At 42.0% G+C, this 26637-nt stretch overlaps 1 protein-coding gene across 1 annotated transcript; it reads left to right on the top strand.

Annotated features, from left to right (window-relative positions):
- The first annotated feature begins 191 nt into the window (after positions 1–191).
- On the top strand, positions 192–26637 carry SEC23IP (SEC23 interacting protein). The gene is made up of 19 exons (XM_086466573.1): positions 192–342; positions 4006–4535; positions 5967–6162; positions 6664–6857; positions 7208–7297; positions 8502–8622; positions 8953–9042; positions 9680–9821; positions 11153–11361; positions 12028–12146; positions 12738–12908; positions 13287–13382; positions 13555–13761; positions 14424–14579; positions 15343–15445; positions 16020–16205; positions 18041–18203; positions 22189–22289; positions 25554–26637. Exons 1-18 carry the CDS (start codon positions 192–194, stop codon positions 22268–22270), a joined length of 3006 nt encoding a protein of 1001 aa, XP_086322699.1. The 3' UTR covers positions 22271–22289; positions 25554–26637.

The raw sequence follows: 26637 nt of genomic DNA, 5'->3' as shown, positions 1-26637 counted from the left end.
CTTCTCCTCCTCCTCCTCTTCCTGCGGCAATGGCGGCGCCGCCAGGACCGGGCCCGCCTTCTCCTCCTTACCCGGACGCGGAGAGGCCGTCAGGGCGCGTCGCCGCCGCCGCCATCTTAGAAGCGGGCGAAGGGGTGAGGGCGGAAAGGGCCGGGCCGCCGCGGGGGAAGGGACGTGGCCGGGGTGCAGCGATGGCGGCGACGAAGTCCGGGGCTACCGGCGGCGGCGGTGGCACCAACTTGCTCTTCTCTTCTTCCGCTACCGCGTTCAACTTCACCGTGCCCTTCATCCCGGTCAGCCAGGCTCCGGCTGTACCGCCGGGCCCCGCTCTCCTGGCGGCCGGTAGGGAGGGCGGCCGCGGGGTGCTGAGGGGCCGCTATGGGGGAAGCCGGGGGCCCCGGCGGGCAGAGCCCCCCCGGCGCCGCTGGGTAACGGGCTGGGGGGTGGGGGTGGGGGTGTGGGAGCCCTGAGGAGCACCCCGGGGCCTGCCAAGGGCGTCTGGGCCCGCTGCGTGTCGGTGAGACCCGAGTGTTCGCTCCGTAGGGCTCCCTGAGCTGGCGGTCGCTGCCAGCTGGGGGGTGGCAATCCTTCAGGAGAGACGAGCTGCTTGAGACGGGGATGTTCCGCTTTCTTGTGCCTGCTTGATACTTATGTGTTTGGGTTTTAGTCCTGTGTCTGAGAAGAGGGGGTGATGATCGTGTTTTCCGTTGATTAGCGTATTTGTTTCAGCAATTAAAAGTTGTCAGTGCTTCCATTCAGGTATATACTTTGTGGTTTTGCTTTTTTTTTAAGCCCATCTTTTGTGTTATCTTCAATAGCGTGTTAAGTAGGCACCTTAAATTTTAAGGTTTTACCCTGTGGTTTTAATGTCTTTTCCTTCTAAAGCCCTCATGGTGTTCCAGTTACATGCATGTGCAACTATGAATCTGATGCTCAAACAGGTTCAGATAAAGGATGAGATTTTACTGGAAATGCGTTCAGTCTGGGATTAAAGACCTCAACATTAGAAACGCATCTAGAAATCAGATATTTTAAATTTTACCGCATTGGTACATGTTGAGTCCAAAATCCAAGACTTGATTTCAATGCTGTTGTATCTTAGCTAAAATAAGTATTAATATCGCTTGAAATCAGTGGAGTACATCTCCATAGATCTAATAAAATGCTTGCCAAGTGTGGCTTTGAAACGTTTTTTTAGATCAGCTATGTTTTTTTTTGGGTGGGAGGAAGAAAAGCATGAGAATATTATTCCTACTTACTTCAGGTATTTAGGTAGCTGATATGTTTACTGCTTCCATTGTGCAAGCCATATAGTTTTTCTTTCTTGCAAATATTCCTTGGTTTTAATTTTTCTTTTTTAAAGTAACTTTTAAGTGCTAGTCAGTCCAGTAGCTTTGCACAATGTGAATCTTATACTCTCCATCTCACTTAAAATTTGATCAGATGAAGATTTATAGTTTTGTAGCTGGAGTGAATTTTAGTACTAGAGGTTGTGCCACACTTTGTGCCTATCCAAGTAAGGCCCGAGTCCTGCTAAATGTTCTGTTTCCGTGGTCTGTTGCACTCGCCATTTGCCCAGCCAGGTGTCATAGGGTTCTGGCTGCTTCGAGCAGTTTGCATCTTGAATCGTCGTTTGAAGCGGGAAAGAACAAGCTTTTGAGTTTGAATTTTAAATTGTGTGAAATGCAGTAAGAATTGATCTCGGGAACTGTTTGACAACCAGCGTTAGGAAGCTGTGTGCAGTCTTACATTTGTTGTGTCTCCAAGAGGGAGTAATAAGTGTTTTGTGCTTTGCAGTTTGATGGTAGAAGATCCATTCGCTGGCTCAGGTGTGGCTGAAGTAGCCGATACACTTACTGTAGATAGAGAGGAGTGTTCCCAATGAGGAAGTGGACTAATGTCACTTGTGGTTGTCAGGTGACAATCTGTGGATGACAAGGTTCGATCTTGCATAGGGAGGGATATACAGGAGGTTGTCACACAGTCACTGTTGAAGAAAGACTGGTTTGTATATGGGAAGAATACTGCCCTTGTATGTCAAAGCTGTACGCTCACTGGAAATTTTTGAATTTGTATGAAGTGCTTGTTTTTCTGCCAGTGTGGGCTTATGCTCCAACGCAGCTTTTGCAAAATTAGAAAAAGGCAAAGTAGAAAGTAATGTATTGTGTTGGAAACCTGTGTGTGCTTGTGTATATATATATACACACACACACGTGTAGTTTTTGGTTTGGCAGAACTTTAGTCAACTTCGTTTTGCAAGGAAAGATACAGTTACACTAAATCTCTGAAACCTAGTTGAAATTGGAGAATAGTAGGTGTTTTGTGATTGGGATTTTGGTAAAGGCCTTGAAAACTCTTCAGCACATTGCTGCGTGTTTATCTGACATGGTGAGGTGACTTGCCTGCTCTGCTACCAGTTATTTTGAAAAGCTGAAAACTGACAGCCTGTTATACAGATGCTTCTTTCTATTCCACAATGTTTATGACATGTGAAAGGAAGAAGAATTTTATTGTTTAGAAGTCGAGACCTTTTATTTAGTATAAATGGCTATTCTGCTTGTAGTTGGGAGATAAGCCATAGGTCTGACTTCATTAGTGGTCATTGCTTGTAAATGGTTTTAATATTCTCCACACAATGGTTCACAGACATAGATTTTGGATTTTGTTGCTCAGAATGGGATAAAATGCTATAATTGGAGGTAAGAGAAATTGATAAATGCAGGTGATGCCTCAAATTGACACCATCTGAAAAGACTGTTAAATAAAAGATGGTTAAAATAGTCATTTTTAGCCATGGCAGCTGCTTCTTTTATGATTAATTAATTAGAACATCAGCTTCCTAGGGAGACTTCTGTGTGGATTCCCCTGTGCTCCCTTGATACTCTATATTCCAGTTATGTTAGCTGCGGATAAAGACATTTGTTACTGTCTGCTTGTAGCTGCAGAGATGCTTGGTCTCTCTCTTTGGCCGGGGACTGAGTAGCAGAGATGCAATGATAGCTCTGTGGCTTCTTCCCCACGGCCTGGGGATTATTTGTTTGCCAGAGCGGATGACAACACTCTTGTAACTCCTGCAAATTGCATTGGTCACTTGCGAGGTGCTGTTCCCTCAGCAGGCAGGCAGTTTAACTGAGCTTACTGTGAGACCTACGATAATGTCAAACCACTTTTTCCCCTCCTTGTTACGAGGTTGCTGCAAAGCAGAAAGCTGTGATTGACCGGGACCTGGTTTATGTGTTTTCTCAGTGCGAAAGGGCAGTCATGGCCTTGCACCTTCTTAAGCCCTCTCCTGCAATTATGCAGAATGGGGGCTTATTTTTCTGCACCAGAAATTTAGCTCTTGTGCCAGTCTAGAGTAGGATTTTGAGAGAGAACTGGAGTGAGGCCTGCACATTAAATGACTTGGAGTGGTGAGTTATGGCCACCTTGCAAGTCAAACGAGAAACCTTGCGAGGGCTCTGCCGAAGGAGCAGGTGAGAATGGATTGGTTGCGATAGGTTTGGCCCGTTTAGGAGTGTCCTTCAGCTCTACTCTTCAATTTGATCTTGGAAGTCTAGAACTTAAGAGTGTAAAGTCCTGTGCTTAGTAACTGTTTTCGTGGTGAAAGGAAATGAACCAAGGCTACTCTTGCATTTGGTCATCGTAAGGGAAATTGGAAGGGATTTTAGTGCCCTGGAAGCAGGGATCCTTGCCAAGCTGGCTTGGGAAGGTCCTGACTTCAGTCATACTTTGGTCTCTTATTTCAGATTTTTAATTTTTCTTGCTTTATCTGTGTACGCTGAGTGGCTTTTATGGTCCATTGTAAGTGTTCTTGAAGACTTGGTATTTTTTTGTTTCACTTTGACACGTTTAATCATCGAGGATGTTTAAGGTTTGTCATCTTTTGGGCTCGATGAGGGCCAACAGTTTTGGTAATAGCTGATAATGTTACCGCACGTTTTGACTACGTACACTAACTGGTTTGAACCTCTCACAATATCTCTCGTGATCTTTTTGTTTTCACAGATGATTCTGCAGACGTTGGTGAAGAGGACAGCTTCTTGGGTCAGACCTCTGCCAGCCCCAATCCGCCACAGACTTTCAACTATTTCTCTCAAGTACCTAGTAGCAGCGATCCATTTGGAAGTATTGGGCAGCCACCCTTAACAACTGTTGCACCACCTGTGGGAGCACCAGCCTTCTCCAGGCCCCCACCATCGCTTCCACTTGTGTCTGGGTCCCAGGATGGGCAAAATGCCTTTTCACTGCCCGTTCCGAAGTCGCAGCCCCCTTACAGCGCCCCGCCTGCTTCGCAGGTGGGCATCACGGCGTTCCAGACTCCTCAGCAGAGCTGCCCCCCGCCTGCAAATGCAGCTGCTCTTCCCCCGGCAACGGCTCAGCAGGGGTATAACCCGTATCGGCACACCACCCTGAGCAGCAGAGCTAATCCCTACCTTACCCCGCCCCAGCTGCAACAGAGTCACGCGCCTGCTCACCCGCCGTCCTCTGTGCCGCCTGTCCAGATGTATCAGACACCTCCAGGGTCATTGACACAGGTATATAAATCATTCCTGATGTCCTGGTATCAGAACAAACCAATTTAAGTCACTTTCCTCTTTGAATTGCATATTTTTATCAAAAGATTGCTCTTTTATCCACTGGAAAAATCCAGAAAAAGTCTTGAACCATTTCTCTTAGCAAAATGGTTTTGCTAGAACTAGCCTGGACCTGTTGCTTTAGGAAAACTTCCTGATCTTTGAAGTGAGCATGCCCTGAGGCTGTAGCTGTGTGAGCCTCTGGTGTCAGAACCAAAACCAGGTTGTGAAGTTCTGTTGCTCTTTTGTGTCTGGTACGGAGTTTGCTGCCATTTCAGCCGCGCTGCTGCATTGTTTGTGCTTCTGCTGTGAATCGGGTCATTCAGCCGTTTGCAAGATAAGGGCTAAAAATCTTTTCAGGCTGGTTTTGCTGGTGAAACCAGCGCTTCTTGAAATTATGATCTAAGTCGCATAAATCCTCAGCAAACCCTTTGAAACACATTGATTGAGGATTTTGTGTGATATAAAGCGTTAATCTCCGTTCTTTTTTATGTTCATAAAGCATTATTAAAATAATGTGAATGGGTTAGTAATAACCTGACACGTTTTCCTTGAAAACAACAAAAATCATTTTTATTTTGCCTGAGCTATTGCTGTATTGATGCTATTGTGAATAAAGAATAAAAAGATTATATAATACAAAAAAAACGTAGGAAAGGCATGGTTTAGCGAACCTAAACAATCTGGAGTTTTACATTATGAATTTCAGAACTTTTGTTTGCTCAATTTTTACATATTATGGGTTTTTTTTCTTTAAACGTACTGACCAGAGCAGTTGCTACTGCTGACATCACTTGCTTTTAGTTGTTCCAACTGGGGTCTTTATGCAATTCGTATGAGATCAGCTTTATGTAGGCTATAGTCCCTTTCAAAATCAGTTACTGCGTCACTGAGACTGCATTTGAGTTTGAAATCTGCCTGTCCTGATCACTTTGCGGGAAGAGAGCTCTTATTGAAGGGGCCACTTGTTAAAATTGTAACTGTGTATGATTGTAATTGTGTATAAATGAATAATATGCATGAATATTATACCGTGCATTTTTATTTTCATGTCAAATTTGGTGGCCATAAGAAATAAGCTCAGCCTGAGTTTTGAAATAGGATATTTTAAATCTTACTAGTTTTAGGTAGTCAAGGAGCTAGACCATAACAGTTTTTAACAGTATTTGTGGGAATGAAAGTCATATCCTTTCTCAGTTTGAAAAGGTGTAAGTTTTCAAAAACATGATGAAGTGGACACCTTGTCTATAGCGTTTTTAGAATGAAAGATAATCTTCTTGGGGAGGAAAGCATGTTAGAAATAAAGGCTCAGAGTGTTCTCTATAGTGAAGTGTAGATCAATTCTGTGAAAGCTATGTGAGGTTGAGGTGATGAGCCTGTTTGTGTCTTCAGCTTCCACAGCCTCAGCCACAGCTCCGAGCTCCCAGGCCTGCAGGTCCACTGGTCCAGGCACCTCCTGTTCTGCTGCAGAACCAATACGAGCCAGTTCAGCCACACTGGTTCTACTGTAAGGAGGTGGAGGACAAGCACGTGTGGATGCCATTCAGCATTCTGGATTCTACGAAACTAGAGGAAGTCTATAATTCTGGTAAGTTGTGCCTTAGAGATGAAGAGGACTAGAAGGAAGATATTAGAGTAATGCCACTCACGTATGAGTGTGAGATACGGCAGTAATAAGTAGTGTTAATGCATAGCTCGAAGATGTAGTTTGTGCCACCTGATTTATTGCACTTGTGTTATCTGTGGCTCGATGCTGTCGGTGTTAAGATGTACATCAGCAGTGGCTATCACATTTTCACATAGAACTCCCAGTTATCTGTGTCGTGGTTTGCCTTTTTGTTAAACTCTGTCAGCTCTGGAATAAGTATTCGTGTTTGGGAGTTGTTCAGAGCTTTTTTTGTTGTGTACAGAGCATGTAGAAGCATTTTAGGAGCAACACAGTGGTTTCCTGATGCTGTGAAGCTTCTTTTCCGTGGTATAACTGTCTATCTTAATGACCCAATATTCATCACAGAAGTGGTAGGGGCTGGGACGAGAGAGAAAGGAGATTGTGCTAGTATTGTAACCGAGTGTGACTTTTGTGTCGTAGTCCAGCCTGATCCTGAGAGTGTGGTTCTGAGCACTGATGGGGGACGCTATGACGTGTACCTGTATGACAGAATGAGGAAAGCTGTGTACTGGGAAGAGGAGCCTTCCGAAGTGAGACGATGCATGTGGTTTTATAAGGGAGACAAGGATAGCCGGTTTGTTCCTTACACTGAGGATTTTAGTGATAAGCTGGAGGTTAGTATTACTTTTACATAAACTTCACGAAGAACTTGATAGTTCTTTGTACTTATGACCTTAGAAATCTTAGAAATACTTTCATGTTTTATTCAAATGATTTCCAGAACGCGCTTTTTGGAACAGAAGTAAGGAAATCCTGGAAAGGGAAGTGGCTCGAGGGCCACGTTGCTCATGTGTAGGTCCTGCAGTGCTGTGACCTAAAATCAACTTGTGTAGTGCTTCACTTGTCACTTGTGTAAAAGAAGTGACATAAATTGTAACCTTAACATTACAGATGATGTGTAAGGCCAAAAAATAGCGTGCCTCTGAAGGGATACTGACTTTGTGTAACTTGTTTGCTGTTTCAGGCAGAATATAAGAGGGCTGTAACTACAAATCAATGGCATCGGCGACTTGAATTCCCAAATGGGGAGACAATTGTTATGCATAACCCCAAGGTAACAGTTTTTGTCAATTGGTTTTCACAGAATTCACTGGGTGTGAATAAGCATACGGGTGGAACGATAAATTGAATGCGGTCTTAGGCTTGCTTGAAATGTACTTGTTGATTATTTTGGATATGTGTGAATTAAAGATGATAAAGTTTATAGAACGCTGAACTCCTGTGTGCTTCGATGTGCTGCTGTGTGATTAAAAGACAATGCTTTCTGAAACGTAAGAAGATTAAGAGTTTGCATAGTAAATATTTCGACTAAGCATAACTGGCGACAAATGGGAGGCAGTTTGAATTGGTTTAGCCTCAGTCTGTACCAAATGGAAGGTGATTTAGACTGAGAGCTTTCATGTGGAGAAGAGCGTTAATCAAACTATAAGGTAATTAGTTTGTGTATCTAAGCCATGAGGAGTCTTCTACTGGAACTATTTTTAGGCCATGAGAAAGTATAGCAAAAAAAGGTTTAAAAGTTATTCCAAATACTCTGCTAACAGCCCCATGTGATTAAAACGTGGACTTCAGCCTTATTGACCAGTGCTGTTAACTGCTCACTTATCACAGATGCAGTAATTAATAAATAAAGAAAATAATCCAAGGGCCAGAAAGGATCACTGTTGCTCCTACTCTAAGCACTTATTAATGCTGGTTAAGGAGTTCTGTCCAGTAAAAACCTAGAGAAGGAGTGCTTTGGTGTCATAAATACGAGTTCAGACTATAGCAAGTCAGTGTAAGTCTTGTAAACAGCCGTGTTACTGAATTCCTCACTGTCTAGGGTTTCTGGGCTACTTTGAATGTTGTTGTCCTCTGAAAAGCATTGAAAAGGAAGAGTGGATACTGGGGTCTGGGAAAGTGCAGCTTAAATAATGCTTGTCTGAGGAGTTTAAATTGTTAAGAATCACTGAGCAGGCCAGCTTCTTCAACTAGTGGTTACTTTTGTTTAAGTCATCTGGTTGTTTTTCACACTAATGGGAATTATCTGTGTTATTTTGGAGTCTAGTTTTAGCGAAGCTGTCGCTGCCACAGGGAATAGCCCCAGGGTTTTCTGAGGCTTTTCTCTGCATATGTGCTAACTGAAGAAAATAGTTGAGTCTGAGATGCAAGGTAAAGCAATCAAACAAAAAGTGTGTTAAAGCATGCAATGCTTTCAGTCTCACAGCACGAATCATAAGGTTTTTTATGTTTATAATTGGGCAATGTATTTCTTTCAGGTCATAGTTCAGTTCCAGCCTTCTGCCACACCAGATGAATGGGGCACCACTCAAGATGGTCAGGCAAGACCGAGGGTAGTGAAACGTGGAATTGATGATGACCATGATGACATTCCTGATGGTATGGAATTACTGCCTGTGGGTCTGAGCTTGAGCAGTCTGTTCTGTTCTGTGCAAGAGTTGGACAATAGTGGGTGGAGTGGCAATGCACTGTTTGTGCCTCGAGTCTAAAGATTAAAGTTATTCCTTAAAATAAGCTGCGTGAAAGGTTATCTGGGTTTGGGGTTGGTTTTTTTTTTTAACCAGAGGAGTCCTGTGGGCTATGTTATGTCCTGAATCGCGTTACGTAATACGTTTTGTAAAGCAAGTATATCTTAAAGTTGCTTGACTCTGAATCTCACCACTGCAGTACATATTGCCAATCTGAATTTTGTCTTTTCTGTTTCTACAGGAGAAATGTCCCAAATTGACCATCTAGTATTTATGGTTCATGGCATAGGTCCTGTGTGTGACTTGAGATTTAGAAGCATTGTTGAATGTGGTAAGTTTTTGCTTGTCTAATGAGCAGATGTATTTGTAACTGGTTAAATGTGGGTCTCCATCTTGTATTCAGATAAGCTTGTCTTTAAAAAAAAAAAAAAAGAAAAAGTCTCTAATGTTAAGAAGGTCGATTTCAGGTAGAATTTTTTTTCCTGATTATTTTCCAAAAGCAGAATCTATTTTGTCAGACTTAACTGTTATTATTAGTTCTCAGTATTAGACTTGCAGAGTGGTTTGGGTTTTGAGGTGTGGGATTTTTTGTGACATGGGCGTATGTGTTTGCTTTGTGTGGTTTGGGTGTGTGGTGATGTTTGTGCGGGGTGGTTTTTTGTTTGCTTTTTTTTTTTTTTTTAAATACAGCCCAGTACAACTGAGTAAATTAAGAAGGCCACGTCTGGTCATGGAGTAAAAATGCATTTGTTGTGAGATAAATAGAAGCTTACTAGAAAATCCACTTTTTAAAAAGTATATTTTCTTATGGCTAGAGGAGTAATACTTGAAAAGCTTTTTCCATTTTGGAGTTTGTTTCGTTTGTATTCTGACTGTTTCTGAAATAGGAGTGGGGAAGAGTATGTTTGTAATTGTGTGTTACCTGAGTACTGCTACTATCAGATTTTCATTACTCTTCTTCTCTACAGTTGATGATTTTAGGACTGTTTCTCTGAAGTTGTTGCAGACTCACTTTAAGAAATCTTTAGAAGAACGTAAAGTGAGCAGGGTGGAATTCCTCCCAGTTCACTGGCATAGTTCTCTGCATGGAGATGCAACAGGTGTAGACAGGTGAGTGTGTTGTTTGACGTGGAGAACTTTGTACAGGCTGCATCTTAACGGTTTGTGTAAAGTGGATAAATCCAGAAGTTAATGTGTTCATATGAATAAATGTATGACTGGGTTACAAAAGAGAATTGCTGATTTTTTTTTTTAGTTAACATTTTGATGAGGAGTATAGGGAAAGCTGGAAAGGCGTGTGGAGTATTTTCTCACGTTTATTTTCATGACACCAAGTGACAGGATACACATACATACACGGTTTTTCAGGACTGCGTTTTCATAGAAGTGGCTAATGCGTTGGCACGTAAGTGGGTGTGTAGAGATAGTGATGGTAAGTATGAGGTGGTGAGCATGGAGATGTGTTGTCCAGCAACAGGTATGTACAGTTCAGAGTGGAGAGTTTTGTCTCCTGTACCTCCCTGCAGACTGATTGAGTCTGACCGAGGAAATGTCAGTGTCCCCTTTCTGAGGAAGGCATTAAGCCCTCTGTCCAGTCCTAGAGTAGTGCCTGAATTGTGATCAGGTAGTAAAGCCAAGATTTTTTTATTTTAATTTTTTTTAACAAAGTATCTATGTTTGAGTAGGAGTGTTACAGCATTTTAAAATCTATTTTAAAACCACTTCTTGGAGCCTATCCCTTTGCTGTCACATGCCATGTCAAGCTCTTTTTCTCTTGCTCAAAGATGAGGAAGTAGAAATTGCGAGGGGAGCGCACGCTGGTGTTGTCCAGACTGTTGTAGCTCAGTAGAGTCCTATTGCTTCCCTAGAGTCATAGTCTTTTATTCACATGTGAACGCTCCGTTATCGTGAAGAAGCATCCTTTTTCTGTTTATCAAACCAGGCAATGCTAACTAGGGCAGTCTCAGTTCTCTAGCAATTCCATTACAGCTGTCTTCACTCTAGGCAGGCAGATGGTGATGCCAAGCTTTTTCCTCAAAAAGGAAGTATTATGTTGCCTGTTACTTCAATTTCACCTTCAGTTTTTATATGCGAGTTCTTTTTCTCTTCCACTTTGACCAATCTGCTCACAAAACTTCCCTGTTACTGCATGAGAGCAGTATTGGAGCAGAGAAAAGATATTTTTTTTTCAGGCATCCCTTCAGCCTGGAGAGAAAAAGGGAAGCTGTATCTTTCTCAGCCATGTGCCGTCAGCAGATAGCACTACCGCATGAATATGCCACGAGGCCAAAAGTCTGTATGTTTTTCTTAATGTCTGCAGAGACCATATCTGTAGTGTTTACCTTGCAGTTCTGCCACCTGTCATTTCAAAAGTTGACAAAGTTCTTACCTGCGTTTCTTTAAAGGCTTCATTCCTGCTTCTAATGACTTTGTGTTGCTAGGAACATAAAAAAAATCACTTTGCCGAGCATTGGACGCCTGCGCCACTTCACCAACGAAACGCTCCTGGACGTCCTGTTTTACAACAGCCCCACCTACTGTCAGACGATTGTGGACAAAGTGGGGATGGAAATGAACCGTCTGTACGCGCTTTTCATGAGTCGCAACCCGGACTTCAAAGGAGGAGTCTCTGTGGCTGGGCACAGTTTAGGTAATTACGTAAGGAGCTGATCTGGGATGAAACCAGCATTCCTGCACTAAGGGAAATGGAACCTTCATTAAGCATAAGGCTAAAATTAGCTGATAGGGCATGGCTGTCCTTCAGAACATGGCTGACTGAAAGGCAAACCCCTTTCAATAGCTAAATTTATAAAGCTTTGAGAGAATTAGTACTTCATGGACCATGCATTTCCTTCTGCCCCCCTTTAGTTTTCTTCATGAAGACTTAGTGTCTAATTTGTGTTTTAAAGTTGACAGCTTATCTGCTGTCTCTCACAAGAGTGGGTAAATTCTGTGGCTCAGAACCTGCACTTAGTAATAAGAAAGATACTTTTTTGGAACATAGGATAAGTGTTATAATGGCATAGTGGCTTGGGCTGATACTTTTCCTCCAGTCTGGCAAGCAGTCTAAGATGGTTAAGGAAAGATAGTTTAATCATGACAACTACATAAAGCATGAACAGGGGGGAAAAAGTTTGCTTTTTGCTGAGAAATGGTCGCGTTCAAGTTAGCATGTGGGTATTTTAATTTTAATTCAGCCATCTTTTTTGATCAATCAGTCAATATACATTGCTATTACTGTTGCATATAAATCTCGGGAATCAGGGACAGGAAAATCTGACATTTTTCCCAAGGCAACTTTAATTCCTGTTTCCAGGTTCCTTAATTCTGTTTGACATATTGTCTAACCAGAAGGACTTGGCTTCATCAGTAAGTGCTGGACCCTTCTCTGGTGTTAATGGGACTGTAAAGGACGTGGCTGTTCATGATAAGCAGGTAATTTGCATGCTAGTCTTTCCAGGCAAATAGATCTGATATTTTCAGCAACTTTTTCTTAATTTTTCAGTATTTATTAGCTGAAATGTGGTTGTGGGTTCCGATAGTACATTTTAACGTATTTGTGGAAACATGGAGTTTTGTAAATATTGTCAATTCTCCGGACAACTGTTTGCGTCTCTCTCAAGTTCCAAGTAGGTCAGTAATGGGATTTGATCATGAACGTGAGCTTTGATCCTTGTGGACACTTAATCTTGATCTTAACAGTAGCTGAATGGTGGGGGAGATGTGTAAGAGGGAAAGAATCTGTGTTCAGGCTAGAAATGACCAGTTGTTTGATGATTAAAAGGGAATATTTTTAGTGTCAGAAAGCTCAAGAAACCTTTTGCCTCTCTTAGCCGTTTTTAAGTATGTCTTTTGCTAGTCTGTTATGAATGGAGAATCTATATCCTACTTCACTAAAAATGGGCATAAATTTACAAAGCTTACATAATGTTTTTAAGAGAAAGTAATTAAACTCGTTTTTCCTTGCTACATATTGGTTTTTCACTGTTGGATGACGTGATTCTGTTTCTGTGCTGTTTTGTTGAGATGGCTGAAGATACCAGTTCCTTGGGCTCCTCAATTACTACTTCTGGTGATGACCTTTGTGAGCCTGAAGTAGATGATGATGTTCCTACTCTGCAGAAGACTCTGGAAATGCTCAGTTTGGCAGAGTATGCAGGCACGTTTGAAAAGGAGCGAATTGACATGGAGTCTCTGGTACAGTAGTGTTCACTGGACTTACGGGGATTGCCCAGGGTATGGAGGTTTGGGTTTTTAATTTGAGTTTAGTGTACCATGAGGCATGAAAGTGGTTGCAGAGGTAAGATAATGCATGGCATGAAGAGTAAATGTTCCATGACTCTGTTTTTCTTGGTATGGTATATCCACCCTCCCTCCCCGCCCCCAGTTATGTTAGGACACTTTGTATCATGTCTTTTTAATTTTTCTTAATTTCTGTAGCTTTATGAAATGTCTTTTCTAATTCCTAAGTCTTACCAATAAGACATTATATATGTTACTAGAAAAGTTACAAAGTATGCTTTGGGGTTATATATGTGTGTGTGTGGTGTTGGGTTTGGTTTTTTTTCTTCTTAGCTTATGTGTACAGTTGATGACCTGAAGGAAATGGGAATACCTCTTGGACCAAGAAAGAAAATAGCCAATTTTGTAAAAGACAGAGCAGCCAAGCAGGTAAATATATTTTTCAGGAATGAAATAAGAAGTTGTTAAGCAAATGTAGCCGACTTCCTTGCTGTGGAGTAACTTCTGTTCTTTAACAAACTGGTTAACACGGGTATATTAAAGGAATTTTGACGGCTGCGAAATAAACTTTTTTCTCTGATTTTGAAACTTTTCTCGAAAGGAACAAAAGAAAATGGTGGCAGAAAAGAAAGCAGTGGTGGCTGCCACACTCCAAACTCAAGAAGATGCCCAGAAAGCAAAAGAGACAGTTACTTCTGTCTCCCCTTCAGAGTCCGGTCAGCTGCACTCAAAGAGGAAGCTTCCAGTTGGTGCCTCTGTTTCTTCTGTGAACATTGACTATGAGTATTTCGAAGTTGGAACTGGCCAGGTGAGACTGCACAGATTTGAATGATTCATTTGGAACAATGCCGTCCTTTTGCTTGGGTTTGGTTTTTTTTATCGTTGATGGCTTTGTGCTACTTCCCTTGATCGTTGTACAAACGTTATGTTCATATCGAACTTTACTCTTTGGCAGGAGGGAGGGCTGGCAGAGTGGGTTAGGTTACTGAAGAACAAGACTTGCTATAACAAGGGTGCCACTACAATTCATTTTTTCTTTCAGCAGTGAGTGAGCTCTAAACATGGTTCTGTCCAGAAGCAGAACTGTGTGGATGGCACAATATCGAATGGTTCTGTGGCTTTACAGTTAACATGGTAGCCTAAACTGATCTGTTGATGCTGATACATTTAAGTTTGAGGTAAATTTTATTTTAACCAAACCTTGAAGACATCCTGTTTTAAATCTATTTTAAAAATGTTTTTGTACTTTTAATTTTTTTCTGAAATGAAAAAAAAAAAAAAAATTAGAGTATTAATATGTACTAGTACTGTGGTGTTAGTATGCCAGAGGATGATGCAGCTGAAGCTTCCTGGAAGTACTTACGAGCATGTGCTTGATTTAATACACACCTTATTTTTGATTCCTAGCTAAGCATTATGTTAACTAGCTGGCAGTTCTGAGAGATGATATATCTGATTTCTGTCTGGTAGGTTTCTGTGGTTTACAATGCATTGGACTTTGAACCAGATATTTTCTTTGCTCTTGGTTCTCCTATTGGCGTGTTCCTTACTGTGAGAGGTGTGGAGAAGATTGATGAAAACTACAGGCTTCCTACCTGCAAGGGATTCTTCAATATCTATCATCCAGTGAGTAACCAGTACTTTTGAGATTTGATTTCAGTTGGTGCAGATGACAACAATGCAGAATACGAAGTTTTAACCTCTGAGCACTACATCTCCTGTTCCCCTGCGTACATTTCCTGAAACACCCTTTTTAAAAAAAAAAATGACCCAACTGAAATATATATATTCCAAATATTTGTGGTCTTTACTGCAGAAGTGCAGTAGAGCTGGCTATAGGTTCCATACCCAGCATTCAAAGTATGGGTTGGCTTGATAATATTTGCCCAGTTCATTTTCAGAGCTTAAAGAATTCTGCCCCTACCCCCCCCCCCCACTTTAATTTCAAGCCACTCGTGTAGATTTTTATAGAGTGTTTGAGCTGTTTACAGGACTTTTCTGAGTTTCCAGTTTAGATTCTGGAACATTTAGAAATCCTTAGAGGTTTTGCAGTGCATGCAGTACATTTGTCCTCTTCTGTCCCATCTTGTTAAACAATGAAACAGTGACATGTTGGTAGAGATCATCAGAGGGCAAGAAAATTTTTCTGCTCTTTCACTGTTGTGTTTCCTCTTCAGAATCTGTCTGCAAGAGAGCAAGAGCCTGTTAATGAACCTGCTTAATCTTACAATTAAACTAAATAGTCGTGAACTGAGTTTCTGTAAACTAAAATAGAACAGAATTCAAGAATGGTTCTCTATTCATCATAAATAAGGAGGTTTTTCACTGAAATGGGATAATTAGAATGATTTTTAAGATAACTAAATGTCAATGTGTTGTTTCTTAACAGCTTGATCCAGTAGCTTACAGGTTAGAACCAATGATCATTCAAGACACGGATTTAAAACCAGTTCTCATTCCGCATCATAAAGGCAGGAAAAGACTTCATCTAGGTAAAAAGAAAACTTACTTCATGTGTGGATTTCGTTCCTGATTTACTCATTTGATGCATTAGAATATTGTAAAATTTCAAGAGACTAATGAATGTTCCTGGATATCTGACTCCATGTTTTTCCTGAACATCAGAGGAGATTCTGCAAGAGACATTGGCAGAACTTCTGGTCTCTTCTGCTGTGCTGGAGTTTGAAACTAATCTCTCTCTACTTTTTCTTTAGCGTAGGATGTTAGGAGTGATCGTGGGTGGTGGTGGTGGTGAGGGATTGGCTGGTGTAGCTATTTTTGTGGACCCTTCTGGATTTGGAGGCTGTTGGACTGTTTCCTGTGCTAGTAGGTTTTAACTCGTTGACCCATTCAGTGAGAAATCATTTGTGTATTAATTACATTTCACCTAAACTTTTTGAATGGAATAGAGAAGCAAGAAACACACTTTCATGACGTAGCTGGCATGTTTCTTTTAGCGACAGGGATATTTGTTGAACAGGGTTTTGTCGTTCTGGTTTTAGTGTATAATGTCAAATCCTTTTACTATGGTGATTTTTTTTTTTTTTCTTTTTTTCTTTTTTTTAGAGTTGAAAGACTCTCTATCTCGCATGGGATCTGATCTGAAACAGGGGTTTATTAGCTCTTTGAAGAGTGCATGGCAGACCCTTAACGAATTTGCACGTGCTCATACATCTTCAACTCAGCTACAAGCAGAACTGGAGAAAGTAGCTAACCAAATTAAAGAGGAAGAAGAAAAGCAAGTGGTAGAAGGTCTGTGGACACATTATTGTTTGTCTTATAACTTATTGAGCTCAAATTAGTAGAAAATTGAGTATCCTAATGATTGCTTGATACTGATTTTCCTTACCCTATTAAGGAGGCCTCTGCTGGACACCAGGTACTCACTGCAGTGGCTCTATCACTCCCCCTCCTCAGCTGGGCTGGGGAGAGAAAAATATAATCAAAGTCTCGTGGGTCGAGATAAGGACGGAGAGGGATCCCTCACTGATTACCATCACAGGCGAAAGAGACTCAACTTGGGGAAGTCAGTTTGATTTATTACCGATCACATCAGAGTAGGATAATGATAAATAAAACCAAATCTTAGGATACCTTCCCCTCACCCCTCCCTTCTTCCCAGCCTCAGCTTCACACCCAGTTTTCTCTGCCTTCTCCCACTGAGTGGCACAGAGGGATGGGGAATGGGAGTTGCGGTCAGTTCATCACACGTTATTCCTGCCATTCTTCCTCCTCAGGGGGAGGACTCCTCACACTCTTCTCCTGCTCCAGCATGGGATCCCTCCCACAGGAGACAGTCCCCTATGAACTTCCCTGACATTGAGGCCTTCCCACGAGCTCTAGTCCTTTACAAACTGCTCCAGCGTGGGTCCCTTCCACGGGATCCCAAGTCCTGCCAGCAAACCCCAGCCTGGGCTTCCCATGGGGTCGCAGCCTCCCTCAGGCACTTCCACCTTCTCCAGCGTGGGGTCCTCCATGGGCTGTAAGGGGACAGCCTGCCTCACCATGGGCTGTGGGGGAATCTCTGCTCCAGTGCCTGGAGCACCTCCTCCCCCTTCTTCTTCCCTGACCTTGGTGTCTGCAGAGCTGGTTCTCTCACATTTTCTCACTTCTCTCCAGCTGCTGTTGTGCAGGTTCTTTTCCCCTTAAATCTGTTATCCCAGAGGCTCCACTGCCGTCGCTGATGGGCTCGGCCTTGGCCAGCGACAGGTCTGTCCTGGAGCCGACAGGGCTTGGCTCCATCGGACATGGGGGAAGGTTCTAGCAGCTTCTCACAGAAGCCACCCCTGTAGGCCCCCCACTACCAGAGCCTTGCCATCCAAACCCAATACTGGAGTATTAATGTTAAATGTAAGATCTACTGCTGCATTTTTTGTCTTTTAGGAAGGGAAAAGTTAACAGCTTTTACTGAAGGATATTTTAGGCTTGAGCAGCTGCTGGAAGAGTGATTTTCTAAATCTGTTGTGTTTTCTTTCCTCTCAGGGCAAATTAATAGAAATAAGTATTCGTGAGATTTATTCTCCTCAGTAGTGTTCTGCGGAGTTTTTGGGATGAGCTAAGAAGCATTTAAGTATGTGCTCTACAGAAAAAAAAATGCTGTTGAGGAAAATAAACTTAAGTCAGATATTTGTATTACCCCTAATGATACCAAAGACAGGCTTTCCAGTTGTGACTTATCTGTCAGTGTTTAGTAATTCTGGCTTTGTCTATACTTATGAAGATGAAACATTCATCCTAGTTGAAATTGAGGGTAGTGATTGACTCTATGCGAGGGGGATGTAAAAAGACATTATTTCAGGTCATTTTTGTGGAGTGACTGGGTCAGTCTATGAATAAAGAGTAGGGTTTATTTTTAAAATTGCTTAGCTACTACTTCATGTGAGCTATTCTTCAAACAAACACTGTTTAAACTATTACAAAAGAAATCAGCCTGTAGTTCCGGTAACCTTTCTGAATCTCACAGTGGTGTGCTAGTCAGTTGAGGTTGTTACTCTTGTCTTATAGCAGGGAAAATGGGTGATATTTCTTGATTATAGTCAAGCAGGCTGTGCTTGAAAATAGTTACATCTTAAACTCCTTAATTTTAGCTGAAAAGATCACTGAAAGTCCAGACCCTCCGAAAGATGAAGATTTTTTAGTGAAGGTTGGAATGCTAAATGGAGGTCGTCGTATTGATTATGTTCTGCAAGAAAAACCAATAGAAAGCTTCAACGAATACCTTTTTGCTTTACAGAGTCATTTGTGCTACTGGTAAGAGGCAATACTAGTGATTCCATAAATGCTGCTTTTCTGGTATAACTGTATCGTTAAATGTTGGTAATGACATGCCTGCCATTTATCTTACTCCTATTGTCTGTTATTTACCTGTGACCAGTGTGGTAATAGCTAGAATCATGTTTTCATCTTAAGCGTTTCGTAATGAAAACTCAGGTGATCTTTGTCAAAAATCATGCCCTAGTAGTGCTTCACTCCAAGTGAGTTTTGACAAAAATAACTGGGTTTATATACACAGATCTATTTTTCAGGCTACTGCTGATTTGAGAAGTTAAACGTTGCAAAAGGCCCAACCAATTATAAAGCTACTAGAATAGGAGTTCTTCCAGAGGTTGATGTGTATGCATATAACTTGGGAGAGCTGAGTGTTCCGGGTCTTTGTAATCTTTGAAACGTTTGGTAAAGACGACTGCCAAGTTGGCTACGAGTCCTTGTCACTTAATTCTGAAATGTCCTCTCATTTGGAAAGGTGTTGCCTTCCCACACAGGCATACTGTAAAGCGAAATTTCTTGTACTCTGTGGTTGCTTAAGTGTTACGTAATTGAGATGATTTGAGTATTAAGGTAAACAGTGTGTATGACTATCCAGAAATGTCAGTCTCAAGCTGTTGCACCTAGATGTCACTATTGGCTAATCGCATTTCAAAATGAGATTTAGTGTTAGCGCAACGCGAACAGACCTGTCGTCCTGTTTGCAGTAGAGACGCTGGTTACTGTTCTGTTGAATGTTGGCACTCAGAACGCACACCTTTAGCTACAATCATTTAAAAACAAGGAGAGCCGGATGAGCGTTTTGACAACTGTAGTTTTTCAAACAAAAATATTAATGAAGTAATTCTATTGACTACAATACACAGTAAAACATTATTACCTCTGCACGTTGGAATGAAATTGCTGGATAGTGATGCTCTGCTATCAAAGATTAACAAAAACAGGGAAGAAAAAATGCAGTGGGATTTCCTGTAGATTTGGATGGCTATGATTTACCATGTGTGTACAGTGATTCCTAGTGTACAGAACAATTCATAGAATAAGAAGCAGAGTTTGGTGTCATCATGTAGTCAGAGCTGCAGCACACCATTGCCGTTTCTGGATTTGGATTTATTTTTTTAAGCACTTAAATGTTTTAAATGGAGAGAGATAGAATTCCACTTATAGGAAGAGATGTAACTATTGACTGGTTGTATTTGCCCTTATGAGTTGCTCTCTCTTTTTTTTTTGGTATGTCATTGTGTATGTTTTATTACTGTCATAGAATTGGGGGAACACAAAAACACACAAGATGTGGAATGGTAGAGCAAAGGATATGCACACTGTATTTGGCAACATGACAACACACCTTTATATCATAGAACGGTTTGCGTTGGAAGGGACCTTAAAGACCACCCAGTGCCACCCCCCTGCCATGGGCAGGGACACCTTCCACCAGACCAGGTTGCTCCAAGCCCCATCCAGCCTGGCCTTGAGCACTGCCAGGGAGGGGGCAGCCACAGCTTCTCTGGGCAACCTGTGCCAGTGCCTCACCACCCTCACAGTGAAGAGTTTCTTCCCAATATCTAATGTAAATCTCCCCTCTTTCAGTTTGAAACCATTACTCCTTGTCCTGTCACTACCCTCCCTGATCAAGAGTCCCTCCCCCCTTTCAGCACTGGAAGGCCACTAGAAGGTCTCCCCGGAGCCTTCTCTTCTCCAGGCTGAACACCCCCAACTCTCTCAGCCTGTCCTCACAGGGGAGCTGCTCCAGCCCCTGAGCATCTTTGTGACCCTCCTCTGGACCCACTCGAGCAGGTCCATGTCTTTCTTGTGCTGGGGCCCAGAGCTGGAGGCAGCACTGCAGGGGGGGTCTCACCAGAGCAGAGCAGAGGGGCAGAATCCCCTCCCTCGACCTGCTGGCCACGCTGCTCTGGATGCAGCCCAGGATGAGATTGGCTTTGTGGGCTGCGAGCGCACATTGCTGGGTCATGTTCAGTTGTTCACCCACCAGCAGCCCCAGGTCCTTCTCCCCAGGGCTGCTCTCCATCCACTCCTCACCCAGCCTGTGTCTGTGCTTGGGATTGCCCCGACCCAGGGGCAGGACCTTGCACTTGGCCTTGTTGAACTTCACAAGGTTTGCACGGGCTCTCCAGCCTGTCCAGGGCCCTCTGAATGGGCTCCCTTCCCTCCCGTGTGTCCACCACACCACTCAGCTTGGTGTTGTCGATCCCACCGTTCCCATTGCTGACAGAGACGTTAAACAGCACCAGTCCCAGTACTGACCCGTGAGGAACCCCCACGTGTAACAGACAGGCGCGGGTGTCAGTTGCTGAGCTGCGCGAAAGCTGTTGACAAGGGAGCAGGGACTAGTCTCTTGTTTTGAGCTGAGCAGGTGCTGGATGAGGGGTGCTCTACGCTATGTTTGAAGGTTTTGGTTTTCAATAGCTAATAGGTTTTAGAAGCAGGAGTTTTTCCAGAGGTTAAAATACGGATTTGAAAGCATTGCCTGAAGGATCTTCAATTAAAATCCCGATCTCTTGCGTTGTTAGAGGTCAGTCGCTGCCGGAGAAGGGATTATCAAGGCTGCAGTGCTGATGTGTGCCAGCACTACCGAGCTCTGGCAGGGCTCCCCGAGCACTCGGTGACCCAGTGGGGGCAGTGCCGTTTCGCGGGTAGGGTTGAAGGAACCAGGAGTTCTTTTCCACAAGGCGGCAGCTGATCGTTGCCAGGTTTTTAAAAACTTGCTACCCGTAGCTTGTTTTGTGTCATTCAAGTCCGGAAGATAAGCATGATGATTAATGACCCAAATAGGAGAGTGTGTAGTTTTTGAAGGGGGGTGGTAGGGAAAACCTTCAAGGAAATGCTCTGTGTGTTAGAGAGAACGGAGCTTCCGTGTTGCTGCTTCTGCTCACTTGTTTGCTTGCTCGTTTAATAGCAGAGACCCTAGAGAAATGGGGTTACTATCTCTGTGCTCAGTCGTGGAAAATATCTGTAGTCCCTTAGCTTGCATGTTTAACTCTGTATTGAGCTTCTGTAAACGATGTTCTCATGTTTGGAGGATCACAGTTCTGATTGTCTAAATCTCCTTTACTGTCTCCCTATGTCCTTTTTATTAAAAAGCACAGGAAGCTACTCTTACCTAACTCCTGCAGCTTTGGAACATTGTTAAAATTTGCCTATTAACTTTGTCGTTTTTTACAGTGGTTGTTCCTCTTTTATACTGGTATTGTTTTTGTGTGTTTAAATAACACTTTGTAGACACATAAAAAAATGGAGTCTTCAATGTTAGAATTAAATTTAGATAGCCTGAAGCTTGGATTTTGAAAAGAGGGGGGAAAACAGCAACTTCGAAACATGGCACTTGAATTACATTGATCTTTAAATTATTTGAGAACTTCCTTCCTTTTCAGTGGTAAGGAAGAGAGGAAACCTGTGAGTGTTTAACACAGCCTACTTCCAAGAAAGTGCCAGCCAGTTAGGGGAATTAGAATATTGCTGTTGGAACTGGCAAGGGTGAGTTTGGGTGCAGTGGAGGGAGCAAATGCACTGCAATAGATGCAGTGGGGCAAGTAAAGGAAGAAAGCCGTGACAAGCAGAACATATTCTTGGTGGAATATATTCAGGAGCCCATTGCAGACAAGGAGATTATTTGAGGAGGCTGAAGCCAAATGAATAACATCAGAGAAGTGGATAGAGAAGGGGATTTAGAGTTGCAGCATAGTAAGTGGGGGAGAATAGAATGGGGGAAAAAATGCAGTAGAAAAGGTAAATGCATAGGTTAGCAGATAAAAGAAATAATACAAAACTGATGAAGAATTGGAGCTTGAAGGAAGTTGGTGGAGGTAAGGTCATGTTCCCGACAGGTAAGTGCCAGGGCGGTAGGTTGTGCAAACTTTCTAGAGAGCTGGAATGGAATGCAGTGTGGCTTACAAGAATTAGAACGTGGACCATACTAAAATAACTTTACTTTTTTTCACATTCTTCGTAGGGGATCTGAAGACACTGCCTTGCTGTTTCTCAAAGAAATATACAGGACTATGAATATCAGTCCTGAGCAGCCACAGCATTGATGTATAGAAACATGAATTTGTAAGTTTGTTGTAATATAACTTGTGTACTCGCATAAAATTCAGCTGCAACTTAGATGTCTCTACTTTCCCTTTTTCCTCTGAAGTTTGAATTACGAAGCAGGCAGCCACAGATTGTCATTTTGATTGCAAAAACAATTTCTAGACTTCACTGCGGGGGAAGGCTTCAAGTTCTTTGCTGCTTCATTCCCAAAAGATACCTGATATTACAGTTTTTAGTATGGGATAATAATTGTTAGTACAAATATGTCAAAAAAATATGGTCTCTCATTATCATGTTTCTCCCCCAGTGCAGTTGTTCAGTGAATGTTCACGTACAGGAAAGCTTGGTGGTACTGGAGGTGATGAAACTGTGTTTACGGTGCAGTAGATTGAAGAACACCAACAGTGTTCCACTCTTGTCGTGTCCGTATTGTTGTGTTCGTGGTGCACGTGTATGCTGGGGGAGAAGCTGCTTGTCTCCTAAGAAGGTGTTAAACGTTGATATTGATGCATTACTGAATGAGACCTCTATGCGTGCCAGCATTTTCTTTGTGTAGCTTAAGAGTTTCAGTAGAACCAGAGAAAAAATGTGGCGTGGGACTTGGTTCACTGAAAAGAAATTAAATACACAATATAATTGAGTATCTTAGATCTGAAGTGTACTTGCAGATATCTGTATTTTAAGATGTTATTGTCCCAGTGTGCATCACTGGATGTTGTAGAAACGACTATATTCTCCTTTGAGAGGCAAGGAGGAAGAAATACGCACCTTGCCTTTTGGAATTGTACAAGAAGATAGTTTCTAATGTATTTCTCCGTTTTTTCAGAAGAACTGATAGTGTCAAAGTACATAAATACCCAGTGTGAAGAGAAATATTTGATATTTCAGAAGAATATTCTAGATATCTTAAACTGCTATCGTACAATTTGAGTAGTTTTTTATGACAGAATGCTACTGATGGTCAGTTGATGGCATCTTTTTTTTTTTTGTGTGTGTTTAAAATGAAATGCCATAGCTGGTCAAATGCATATTTTAAAGCATGGCCAAATAATAGGAAAAAGGCACCATCTGGCTGTGCAGCTCTCACAGTGGTGTGTCAGTTATCACAATGGCTTCTGCAGAGTTTCAAGTCATAGTTGCAGAATTTTTTCTCTGCTTTTATTTTTTTATGACCACTTAGGGTGAAATGGTATGAACCTTATTGCTACAGAAATCACTTTCGGTCTCATTGGGTGGGGAGGGGCTGGGGATAGGGAATGGGATGTGGTAATTTATCACCACAGAGCTGAAAGTGGGTTTGTAGATAATTGTGTTTTTCATTGAGAACTCCACAGTGGGAGGGTGGTTTAGCAGGACGTCATGCAACAAAAGCACAGTCAAGGAGGTCTGTGTGACTGTAATACCATTAGGAATTGCTCTGTACTTCTCTCAGCCCTTGCTTGACTGAGCAGCATTTCAGACTAGAATTCATATCCCAGAGACTACTCAAATGGAAGGGGCAGTTAGGGGCCCCTGGGATGCACTTAGTGACAAGTGGTATCTTGGGAAGGCATGCTGCAAGACCAGGACCTTTTTTACGTGAGAAGAAATGTCTCTACATACACTGCGTGAAATATTATCACCTAAGTCTTGCAGCAGGGGAGAGGAAAATTGTCCCCCAGTGTTAGGCAGTAGTCAGGTAGGGTTGGCATGTGGGTTTTTTTCTTTTTCCTTTAAGACCTTCAAATGTGAAGGGTGGCATGTGAAGGTAGTGGATCATGCAGCAGTGCCTGTGACAGCAACATCTGTGTACCTATCTAGAAGCAGGTTACCTGAAGAAACAGCCTCTCTCTGTTTGTGGGCTGCTCCAGGGAAAGGGTAGATGCCAACGATAGCTCTGAGCTCCCTCTTTGTGCTTTTTGTGTTAATCGATTGAATGCTGACACCAGGCCGCGTCCCTGCTTGGAGCTGCCTCTTGCTGTCCAGTTTAATTTCCTGGTGCCTGCTGTCAGCAGAGGGAGAGAACCAGAATCTGCTAGCCTGCTTGCCCCTTCTCGGGGGTGTTGATCTCTGTGGTGCCGTTGGCCAGTGCAGATCCCTTTAACTTCCTGGGGACTGTGGTAATTTTGGAGCAGATAAAAATTTAGCAGAAGCAAGCTGAGGGGGAGCTGGATGTTTGGTTTTGTCTCTGGTCTGAATTAGCTGATTGTTTTCTTTCGGAGAGTTGGAGGGAGCTGGCCAAAGAGTGTTCTTAAACACAAAAGAGGGACTGAGGTGGCCACTGTGCTTCATCACACGGAGGATAAATTTTGAAAGCAAAGACGGGTGTCCCTGATGCACAGCATGTGCTGCATAGCATGTTCACGTAGGGTTCTGGCTTGGGATGTTTTTCTTAACATCTGCTGGTAACTTCTAGCTAAGTCAAGTCTGTAGTGTCAACTGTCTTAGCTAGAATCACGTATGAGAAGAATTTGCTGCACTTAAAATTTGTGAATATCTACAAGTATTGTTTGCTTCTGCTCACTGATAAAATAGTACAAATGGTATTAAAACTTCTTGAGTTCTACTTTTTGTTTTGCACGAGTGACACGATTGAGCTCTTCTAGATCATCTTTGTGAAACAGTAACACAGAGTTTCATGTAAACGATGTAAAGAAGTGCTTGGGACAACTTTAACACATAAATTGTTAATTTCAGTTTCTGTATCTTTTTTTGTAGCTTTGTTGAAAGGAAACTGAAAACGCGAAGGTGTTTTTAATTGACTCCCTTGCAAATGAGAATTTTGTCCTTCTTTAGTAAAGCGTGGCCACTACTGGCATCTTATTCTTTTTATTAGACTCACAGGAGTATCTTCACTGTGTTGCTTAGAACATTCGTTGAAGTCACTATATACTGCACATTATTTTTACAGCTTTTTTTTGCGGGAGGAGAATTCACCAGCGTGTTAAAGCTCAGATGTATAAACTATTGCATCTTTATTTCTGTCTCTCTTTTAGAGTAGGATAATTTATGACCATAAGTCAAAGAATCTAGTAGCTAATCAAAATGTATAGTGAATGATGTCCTGTGAGCCGTTGTTGTCTGTTTGTAATTGTAATCGCCAATTTGTGTCCAAAAAAGTATATTTCAGGAGTTTATTGTATTAAAAAATTTGATTAAAAATGTGTATGGATTTTTAGATCTTTTTGAGTTCTCTTGAAACGGAATGTTGGCATATTTAATTTTATTAGTACTACTGCAGGAATAGAAAACTTGATGTATTTCGTATTTCCCATATGTACATGTTCTGTTTTCTCTGCACAGCCATACCTGTTGCTCTGACGGACCTGGTGAAAACCGCTTTGAAGAACATCTATCAGGTGTATTTTTGTAGTTACAGATGACAGGATAAGCGTCAGACTTTTTTTCTGCTAGTCCAGAACTTGCTCAGATTCTACCTTCTTGGGTCACTTCAAGCAAACTTAAATTTTGAGATGATCAGCACTGTCATTCAAGAGATGGATGGAATGACACAATTTCGATCTTAAATCAGTTTAATTGTACAGTTGCCAAGTATAAAGTGATCGCCGAAGAAGTTTGGTGTGTTTTTGACATGCAAATCATTGCTTCGCTCCTTCAGCTATCCTGTCTCAGCTGGCTGTCACACATGCTTTGCCTGTCAAGGCAGCATGTCCTTGTTAAAAAGGACTTGTTGAGAAACAGCAATAATCTGCTTTTCTTGACACTTCTGTTGGTCCACCTTTTAAAAACAAAATGTGAACTGTAGTTATAACTATCTTTAATACAGATTGCACAAACCAGTTCATATTTACTAAAAACTAGCAACCAGAATAATTTTCTTACTGTTGTAAGTGTGATGGAGATTATTTTATAAAGAACTTTTTAAGCCTCTGTTAAGAGTTTTATTGTGGGTTTTTTTAAAGTAAAAATGAACCTTTGACTTGAAAATGTTACAAGTTTGTTACGGCTCGTTCAGTATTCACATCTCCTGAAATGAAGAACAATTTAAAATAACGTTTTGGTCTGGTAGTTAAGGTAATTTTAGTGAAACTAGGCTGCGGCTGTGAGAACTAAAATACTTACCTTGACCTTGCAGTTTAATGTCTCCAGACAGTTCATGTAAATGTAGGAATCTGAAGCTTATGGGTGCTAGATGATAATCTAGCTCCAGCCCTGCACTCCAGATTCCATTTTCATGTGACGAAGTTGAGATGAGTTGGGTAGTATGAAATCCTTTGAATTCACGTCTCTGAATACTGAACTTCTGTAGCTTTCCTCTGGCTTCAACTTACCTGCAAATTGTGGCTTTTCTTTAATATTAGTGACTTAACCTTACTACTGACTATTTGCCTCTGTTACTGCAGTAAATGAACTTTGAAACGCGGTA

Source organism: Leptosomus discolor, chromosome 6 (genome assembly GCF_034619465.1).
Source record: "Leptosomus discolor isolate bLepDis1 chromosome 6, bLepDis1.hap2, whole genome shotgun sequence".
In the NCBI taxonomy this organism is placed as follows: Eukaryota; Metazoa; Chordata; class Aves; order Leptosomiformes; family Leptosomidae; genus Leptosomus; species Leptosomus discolor.
This window is presented reverse-complemented; position numbering and strand designations above follow the sequence as displayed.

What these genes read in the sequence shown, in the direction of transcription:
- SEC23IP (XM_086466573.1), top strand. Translation starts at nt 192, where the DNA reads ATGGCGGCGACGAAGTCCGGGGCTACCGGCGGCGGCGGTGGCACCAAC. An exon ending in TGTGGCTGGGCACAGTTTAG is followed by an intron (nt 11,362 to 12,027) that starts GTAATTACGTAA and finishes TCCTGTTTCCAG; the next exon opens with GTTCCTTAATTCTGTTTGAC. An exon ending in TCTTCAATATCTATCATCCA is followed by an intron (nt 14,580 to 15,342) that starts GTGAGTAACCAG and finishes GTTTCTTAACAG; the next exon opens with CTTGATCCAGTAGCTTACAG.